Source organism: Notolepis coatsorum (genome assembly GCF_963971535.1).
Source record: "Notolepis coatsorum genome assembly, chromosome: 4".
NCBI classification, from domain to species: Eukaryota; Metazoa; Chordata; class Actinopteri; order Aulopiformes; family Paralepididae; genus Notolepis; species Notolepis coatsorum.
In genome coordinates, this window is record NC_140168.1 from 67,970,996 (window position 1) to 67,981,180 (window position 10,185).

The 10,185-nt window shown below is 42.7% G+C and overlaps 1 protein-coding gene across 1 annotated transcript in view; it reads right to left on the minus strand.

Annotated features, from left to right (window-relative positions):
- Positions 1–835: 835 nt before the first annotated feature.
- The window catches only part of atxn1a (ataxin 1a), an 11,507-nt gene continuing 2,157 nt past the window's right edge, over positions 836–10,185 (minus strand). The window contains exon 2 of the mRNA XM_084313024.1: positions 836–5,835. Within this exon, the coding sequence (XP_084169150.1) occupies positions 5,257–5,835 (579 nt within the window). The 3' untranslated portion in view covers positions 836–5,256. The remainder of the gene's footprint in view (positions 5,836–10,185) is intronic.

Below are 10,185 nucleotides of genomic sequence, written 5' to 3' on the forward strand. Positions count from 1 at the left end.
AAGGGGGGGGGGGGGGGCACAAGTATTGCACATACTGGTATGATTCAAATGGGTCAACGGTTAAATGGACTACCTGGGATTATCTTGGAAAATTCCAAAACAGAATCAAAAGAAGGTGATTTCTTTTCAGAATAGTTTCTCAGAGCTGTATTATGTTGTATGTCGTGACATTGTGACCAATGTGCCGTAATGATCCACCTGCAGTCATTCGAATGGACAAGGCAGTTAGATATCTTACCCATTATTTGACATAATTCAGGCCTGATCCTGATCTACCCCCAAGTACAAAGCATTAAACATCCACTTTCACTTCCACATTGACTACCCAACATCAGAGCTGAGGTTAGCTACCAGATATTACAGCTAGTGCTAGCAAACTAAATCAAATACCAAAATGCTACCAAGTCTCAGACCTAACAGTACTACTGGCAGCAAATCAAGCGTTACATTGCCCCGCTCTAATAGGCTATATTTGTTAGTAGCCTACTTAACTGAACTGGAAGCTGTGCTACATTGTACTGTGGGATAGACTAGGAGGACTGTATGATGGCAAACCATGTGGACACCCATGTCCTTTCAGAACACAATCCACAATCCAAAAAATGGACAATGCAGGTAGTGTGCAACGGTCACATTTGTTTCACACAAACCATAAACTTTTCTCTAACTAGCAAGCACTTTCAATTGTTTATAAGTACTAACTTAAGTGCATTATTACTACTGTGTAGTTGGTGAAAAGTAGACCAAATATGAAAAATGGATATCGTGGGGGGGGGGGGGGGGGGGGGGGGGGGCAGTTGTACATCTAGGCCATATAGAAGGTAGCTAACGGTTGCTGAGGGTAAATAAGATCGCTATGCCCCTAAGAAGGCGGGGCTTGTGAGGCTGGCTGGCTATGATGGGTACCTGAAACAGGGTTAACGAGGTCACTAACTAGGAAACATGGCAACGAGTCAGAGCTGGGGAGGAGTCAAAACATATTATGTTTTAGATGCGTTTGATTCACGTTACGTCCAGATATGATGGCAGTCCATTCCCTGCTAACCCTGCGATCTTGTGTTGTGTAGGAATGCAAAACGAAGCGCACCCATACTAAGATGATGGCGTTTTTGACTCTGACCGGCTCGGACAGAGGAGGTTGAAGGGTTATAGTGTGTTTCTGCATATCCAAGGTTCATCCCTGAAGAATGTGTCTGCCGGCCGTGCAACTGCAGTGATGAATAACTTAAACATAATCCATTGGAATGGGTTTAAGGACGCTTTAGTATATAAGATGAGGGGGTGGGGATTGGAGACTTGTATCAACTCCTAAAACTAATGGTTTCAGATTCACTCGTGACAAGACTGCTTGTCTTGGCTGGAAAGAGATGTGCGTGCGTGCGTGCGTGCGTGCGTGCGTGCGTGTGTGTGTGTGTGTGTGTGTGTGTGTGTGTGTGTGTGTGTGTGTGTGTGTGTGTGTGTGTGTGTGTGTGTGTGTGTGTGAGTATGTGTGTGAGTATGTGTGTGAGTATGTGTGTGAGTATGTGTGTGAGTATGTGTGTGTGCATCTCATCTTTTTGGTTCTAATACCAGAGGATTATTACAAGGTTATTGCAGTAGAACTAGACTGGAATGATTCTTTGTGCACCACATACACGAGGAGGAGGCCTCACCCTGTACAGTATATATTGTGGTACTATTGCTTTCTGAAATAGCCACAACAAGATTGCTTAACTTTTTGCGCTATAGGTTAACTTTTAATTTTTTTTACCTGACCTAGAAGCTTTAATGGTCTGAGGGATTCCAAGTGCTTGTTTCCATGATGATTTTCTGCTTTCTTTCCTGGCTTGTCGATTGCGGGGGGAAGGACGAACGAAAATACACAAGCACTTTGGAAAATACACTGGGCAAGCACAAATACACAAGTACCCACATACAGATTTGCACACATACAGTAATCGATCGCACGCACACACACAGTAATCGATCGCACGCACACACACACACACTCACACACACACACACACACACACACACACACACACACACACACACACACACACACACACACACACACACACACACACACACACACACACACACACACACACACACACACACACACACACAGGCACACCAGTACTACTATTACTACTGATCATGATGCAACAATAGGAACAATAGGAAATGAAAATGCACTACCGTGATGTTGATCTGAGAAACCCTGTTTTATTATAAAAAATAAAGCATTTTCAAAATCTTTTACAGGGTGTGTCCATCGTTCCACCCATCCATCCTTTCTCCCTTTCACCCTACCACCACCCTGGTAATCACCCTCCACCTAAAACAGGCCCCTCCAACGACACATTTAGGATCAGAAGAAAAATGTTGACCCTCACTGCTCTGTTTTGTTAGAAGCGTGACAATATCACTGAACTCCCTCGGAGGCAGCATCGACTGAACAAGCCGTCACATTCGTCCACCGTCTAAAAACAACTGAATAGTGTGGCCAATTAAAAAGCTCAACAGGTGCGGTGCATGCTGGGAGTCACACCACTCGCCTCTGACACCACAGTGTCTTCTCTCAACCAAGCCTATGGGGAAGGGGCGGGACTTCGCCTAACAAAAATGAGGGATTGCGAGGGCGCCCAGTGACAAAATGGCAGCCAACTCACTTGTAGGCTATCCGGGCAAAACCACACCTGTTGAGGTAACTGCTACATCTCATCGACACAGGGTTTCAGCTCACTGTGTGTATTCTAGCTGAAAACGCAGGGGGCTCTGTTCAGAAATCAAATCCCTCGCCTCTCAACACATCCTAGACACTCGTTTGGGGTCAGCGGACAGACTTTGTTCAGTCTAGGTCGAGTGGGTGCGAGATGTGAGAGAGATAAGAAAAATAAAACATCCGCACGGATCAGATTTGGACACTAATACGAACTAACCCCCTCCATGGTCTCCTCCAGTGTGTAGGGTTCTAGGGCTCGCTTCAGGACGGAGCCGCTAATAGTCTCGTCTCCACGTAACTCCCTCCTCCTGCTGTGCAAATCGCAAAGATTCTCTTAAGTAGAAACTCCAAGTAGAAACACTGGACACTGAAAATCATCGTCTATGTATTGTATATCGTTCTCCTATACACATTATACTGTACATACACTCGTACACTCACACACACACACACACCCACAAACACACTACAGAGCTCTTATTGTTTGTACGTATTGTTGGCAAGGTCTGCTCATGAAATGCCATTCCACCAGTTTCTACGCTATGGGAACTATGTGCACCATAAGTAAGCACTTTGTATACATATGGATGCTCATTGATAAATACAGTACATGTTGTGTAGCCTGTTGAATTCATGGTTAACCTGTCTGTATGCGTAAATGGTTTTGTTGTGTTCATCTGAGCGTGTGTGTGTGTGTGTGCCTGTGTGTTTGTGTGCATATATACACACACAGATCAGCATTCATGAACACTCTAGCATACACACATACATTACAAACATATATTATGTATATGACACCCTTCAAAAGTATGTGGCCATAGCTTCTTAACCATTGCTCTTAGTTGAGTAAAAAACATCATTGGGATTTCTCGACACCCTTGTCTCATTCCTCTCTCTCTGCCATTTTTCTAAAGCTTTCCAAAGCTCTCCCTCTCTTTTGGACACATTCTTGTCATTTATACTGTTGAAAAGGCAGTAATGTCCAAGGTCTTTTAGACTGCTCAACCGCACTTTGCCTATACAGAAAGTGTTATATTTCATTCCTTTTTATTTCTTCCCCTCTTATTCTATTTATTTCTTGTAACTGGCACTTATTCCATGACCTGTCACAGTCATCCCTTTCCTTGCATTTGACCCCATGGCGTGACCCTCCCATTGCCCTACGTTCCAAAGTGCAGTTGCTACTTTCTCTCTAAGTTTTTCTTTCCTCCTCAAAAATAATAAAAACATATACAGTACTGCGTAAATGTAGAGAGAACAGAAATACGTAAATATCCATGGTGTCAGCAGTTGGTGAGTGTGACAGGTGTGTTAAGTGCTTCTAAATGGTATCCTGACCCTCTCGAAACTGACACATTCTATCTCTGGTTTTCTCACACTGCCTTCCTCCATTACAAATAAAGTCAAAAATGGTTGCACCATAACGATAAGGGTTGTAATGTAGTCATTCCCTAACTCTTCTCAACCCAGTGTTTTTTTTGTAAAATGAATGTGTTAGGTTAGGGTTTTATCACATTTATACTAATATTAACCCACCTTCAATCTAGAACTAAACGTCCCTCGATCAAGGTTTTAGACAATCATCAAAACACAAGGATCTATCATCTACCCATCTGGCCAGATAGATGATTGTCCTAAAAATAATAATACAAAAAATAAAATCAAAAAAGGGAAAGAAGGGAAAATTGTCAGGCAAAAAAAATAAAAGTCAGATACAAATGTTGATGATAAACATGAAGGCTCCATTGTCACTAACAAAGGAAGAGTTCCGTCCCGGTGTGGCACACTGGCACTGTCTGATGACATCACTGGTCAGGTCTGGTGCACCTCGATGACATTACTAGGTACATTTATGCTCCAGACATTGAATGACCTCAACTATTCAGTGACTGTTAATTACACAATTTGACGTTTTTACCCACAGCTCATTTCTCGCTCGAGATCGGCAGACATCATATCATCTCTGTGGCCCACTACGACACACCGTTGGCATGGAAACGGGTGGCGGGAGAGTGATTCCGTCCAGACCTTCTCCTGAGTACCCTTGTCACTTGTGACACTATATATTGTGACAAGACGTTTATATTAGGGATGCAACTGTGGGCTGTCCTAATTTGAGAAAATCAATAAAGGTCAAACTGCAGCTGACGAGCGAGGCCTTGAACGACGCCTCCGTGTGCCACACGACCGCCGGTATAAAACAACTAGCACGCCTCGCAAATCCTTCACCAATAGCTCGTCTCACGGAACCCCAAAAACAACGGCGCCATTTTCTTGTGTAATACGAAATCCACCTATCAAAAACATGTTATAGACTATGTGGACCTAATGTAAAAGGGATAACATGTATGGTAAATTTGCCTCTACGGTACAGTATCCAAGATAGAAAATAAAAGCCAAATACATTTTCAAACAAAAAAACAAAAACAAAAAAATTAAACAAGAGAAACGATACATTAATGCGGGCATTCATGATCGCATTATTTCTTTAACCTTTTTTTTTGTAGAATTAAATTTGTTTTTACAAATTCCCCCAGTCCAGCTCGCTTTCACTTGCCAATATTCGACCTGCCTTCGAAGCTGACTTTCAGCTCGTATGGGAGGAAGGAGGGCTTGGGCAGGGTCATGGGAGGCTCCTCTTCCAGTTTCTCTACCTTCCGGCCCTCGGGGGCCGACCACCTCCTCTTGCGGCCCGTCGCCGGTCTACTGGCCACGGCCTCTGAACTGTCGGCGGCCTGACCTTTCAAAACCGACCCTCTCTCCGTGCACCCGTTCTCCGCGCCACCCCCGTTCCCGGGGATCCCCCGCTGGCCGAAGCCGTTCTCCCGCTCGCCGTGCCTAGAGTTCCCTCCGCCGCAGCGGGGACCCTCGGGGACCGCCCTGGGGGGCTTGAGGTACCCGTAGCTGATGTAGGAGGCCTGGACGGCGGGGGTGGCCAGCTCCAGGGACTGGGTCTTCTTCAGGGAGCCGTTGCACAGGTTCTTCAGGGTGAGCGAGATGCAGACATCGCCCACAGACAGCTTGGTGCAGGGCAGCTCCAGCAGCTGGGTGGTCCGGTCGGGGCAGCACGATGACCAGCCTTGGCCGAACACGAAGAACGGGTACTCCACCAGGACCTCCACGCTCACCTGGGAAAGGAGGAGGGGGTTAGAGAAAATAAAAGGGTTATGAAGTTATGATAGAATAGAGAGAGTGATGAGCGAATGAAATAGAGGAGAGATTGAACAGTAGAAGGAGCATAACAGGGAAAGACAAGGGACAGCAGTAGATCAATACAGGTGGGTGAAAGAATGGAAAAAAGAAAAGATAGATGGACCAGAGAGTGGGAGTGAAGGAGGGGATGAGAGAGGGAGAGGAAGGAGCAGACGGGGTAGTAGGAGGGCAGAATGAGAGTGGGTGGGGGATGAGTGAGTGAGTGAGTGAGTGAGTGAGTGAGTGAGTGAGTGAGTGAGTGAGTGAGTGAGTGAGTGAGTGAGTGAGTGAGTGAGTGAGTGAGTGAGTGAGTGAGTGAGTGAGTGAGTGAGTGAGAGAGAGAGAGAGAGAGAGAGAGAGAGAGAGAGAGAGGACAATATCAAGAACATGATGACTGGAAGACAATATATCAAACACCCACTCTAAGCCAACTCCAACACAATATTATCCCTGTGTAATAATACCATTATCAACTTCTCTGGGAGTGCACTTAAGTAAGGATTCAAAGAGCTACACAGCCTCTAAGAAAAAGAAGATAACTAAGCCGAGTCACACAGAGAGAGGATTAGATATGGGGGGGGGGGGGGGGGGGTGGCTGTAGTAACAGTAGAAAAAGGGAGAGTGAGTCCCATTATACCAGCAAAGCAGAGAGAAAGAGAGAGAGACAGAGAGAGAGAGAGAGAGAGACATAGAGAGAGAGAGAGAGAGAGAGAGAGAGAGAGAGAGAGAGAGAGAGAGAGAGAGAGAGAGAGAGAGAGAGAGAGAGAGAGAGAGAGAGAGAGAGAGAGAGAGAGAGAGAGAGAGAGAGAGAGAGAGAGAGAGAGAGAGAGAGAGAGAGAGAGATCTTTGAAAGTCTTTGAAAGATGGTCAGCTTTTTGAGAGGGAACATTATCAAAAGGGGTGGGAGAGACGGCTGGAGATGGGGTGTGTGGGTGGGAGCTCGGACAGATGAAACCGATTATCCGGCTTTAACACGCACCCTCAAAGAGAGAGAGAGAGGGCATGCATGAAGGAGAAAGAGATCACTTAGAACAGAAAGAGATCCGTTGTGGCATAATAAAAAGTAGTAGAGCAGTATAAGTCTTTGCCACAGAAAGTTTGTCTAGTTCTCTTTTTTCCAACATGGCTGTCTGTAACACTGTCTCTATTACTGTTTACGAGATCCAGTTATAAAACACCAAATGATTATGTTTTTGTTGTTATAATTTTCTCACACACCAACGTAGAGCAACCGTGGTTTCGCACATAGCAACCGTTGTGTCTTCTGACATGGTGGACAAACTGGGGTATTCTAAACATTCTGATCTTCTCTATTCATAAGATAATACAGACCTATCTATCTCATTAGAAAACTATAGATAGTGTGTGAATATTTCATGAAAAGATTAAAAGATTTCAAAATTTAAGGCAGGATAATAATATAGTGGCACTCGTTCATTATTAGAAGCAGAATTATCTTATGTCCAAAGGTCTGCCTCTTGGGCATAGGGGTAGTTGGTATACAATCAGCACTTACGCAACGCATCATTACACTAGCACATATGTCAGTTAAGCGTACAATCATGATGAACTGGAAGATCCAAAAGCCAAATTGTTTCTGCATGGACACCTGGATGAGGGATTTCATGGACTTATTGACAATGGAACGAGCAGCCTCAACGCTCGCTGAACATGACCATGGAGAGGACGGTCCCTGGATCTATATAAGGACATACTTGGAGAATAGTTATGACTGAAAGCAGGAGTGTTTGATCTGCACCCCCCCCCCATTTTGTTTTGTCTGTATTGTACTGTTTGTGAGTTTTGTTTTGTCTGTATTGTACTGTATTGTATTGTTTATTGTTTGTGAGTTTAGTTTTATTTGTATTGTACTGTTTGTGAGTTTAGTTTTGTCTGTATTGTACTGTATTTATGTTGAGCTGTTTTGTGTTTCAAACTATTAATAAAAAATATAAGCAGAATTATCATGAATTATGATATGTATGATTCTCACCCTGATGCATCAAGTGTCTCGGAATAGAAGAATCAAAGAACTGTATTCCTCTCAACTGATAATAGAGAACTTTCATGGAATGTTTAGAGTACCCATTTGTCCTCCATGTTGGAAGAAACAACAGGTGCTACCATATGTGTCGACATATGAGAAATATATCAACAAAGATGTAATAAATTGGCATCTTATTACTGGATGTTGTAAGCAAGTCACATTGGAACAGCAATAGTGTGCTTTTCCAGTGTTTTACCTAATGTACCACTGCACAGAAATTTGCCATTTTCTTTTGAAAGTGGTTACTACAGTAGTGGTTACAGGCAGCCATGTTGGAAGAAAGAGAAGTACACTAAAACATTCAGTGCCTCTATTCCTGTTTTTTCATGGATATGCAGATGGTCATGTTTCACAAGTCTTGGTCAACTCACAGTAAATAATTTCAAATCAACAACACATTGTTTATGCTAAATTAGAACACCCCCCTCCCCCCACACCATCTATTCCAGTTTTGCCTGGTTCCCAGGTGAATATACAGTTAAAGAACCCTGAAGATGGGGAGCACGTTCAGCCACAGACTAGCTGGAGAGCTAAATGGCTGGAGAACTTGAGAACTGTTAGGACTGTCTGACTCTTAATACTACTACATGAACCATGTATACTATCATCACTATTATTACTGACTGATTGAATCCTGCCTTTCTACCACTATTATTATTATTATTATTATTATTATTATTATTATTATTATTATTATTATTATTATTATTATTATTATTATTATTATTATTATTATTATTATTATTTTATTATTATTATTATTATTATTATTATTATTATTATTATTATTATTATTATTATTATTATTATTATTATTATTATTATGTTATACCACTATAATAATAATAATAATAATAATAATACATTTTATTTGGTGGCGCCTTTCACGACACCCAAGGTCACCTTACAGATCATAAAAACACAGCAAGGCAGTTAAAAGTCGAGGTAAAAAACAAAACAAACAAACGGCAGGGGGTATAGAACAGTGACACAGGTTATATAGTGAATATGCGAGTTTAAACAGGTGGGTTTTCAGTTGTGATTTAAATGATAGGGAGTCAGACTGTCGGACATGTGGGGGCAGGGACTTCCAGAGTCTGGGAGCCGAGCAGCTGAAAGCTCGGGCACTATGTTCTATGTTCATTACTATTACTATTGCTATTATTACCCCTTCTACCTGTATCTCCCCTCCCCCATGCTGCTGTGACACCTGCATTTACCCAAGGGCATTACGAAAAGAACACTTGACTTGAATATTGCATGCGAAACAAAAAGGAGCTACCGTTGGTCACAATAAGGTTCATCGAGTTAACTGCCCGGTGTTTGTAGATCAGCACTCCTATTAATAGACGCATTATGCATGCATAACTTCACGGTGGAATCTCTTGATCTCCGAGCCGCTTTGAACCTCCTACTCAGAACACGCATGTTCTGTGATTGTCATCCTCATGCATTGGAGATAATTATAGAAAGAATAGGAGGAGCCCTATGAGGTTTAACATCACAGAGCCATCTCCAGCTGAAGAGGATGGAAGCAGCTCAATACGCGTCGTATGGCATTAACGGCGAAGACTGGGATGTTCTCAGAAGTGCTCTAGAACGTGTTCTCAGAAGACGTGCGTTATTTCAAGCTTGTGAGGGCGAGACTGAAACTAGGCCACGCAGCCTGACATTGGACACCATTTTGTCGCCGGTGAAGGCGTTAACATGAAATGTACCGATAATCGATTTTAAATTCATCTCATTTTAAATAAGTAAATGGAGTAAACAATGTACCTGTGTCATGTAGACCTTCTTAACACAAATCATGAAATGCTATGTCTGCCCCATCATAGAGCTCGACATGTATGAGCTTTGCCAGAGCCGATGTGTTTGGGGATAAGTTGGGTAAAGAGCCTTGGATTTGGTTCATTTGGTTGTTCGGAAAGAGATTATTACGGTTTAGGTTGGGTAGTCTTGGATTTACATGTGCGGGGCAAACTCGACACTGTTTTTTTCACAGGAAATTCACTGAATTATTTTACAGATTACTTTTGTTTTTCTACTTTAAGTGTAACTGCCATAAAAATACAGTAAATTACTTTTAATCAAAATATGAACCATTAAATAAAGGTTGTAATCTGTACATTTATTAGATTTGACTGTAATTTGACAGTAGGTATTTGGCAACCGTTGCTGCCAGACATTTACAGTTTTTTTGCAGTGTATGCCCATCATAAAACAACGTTTTCCCCCAATC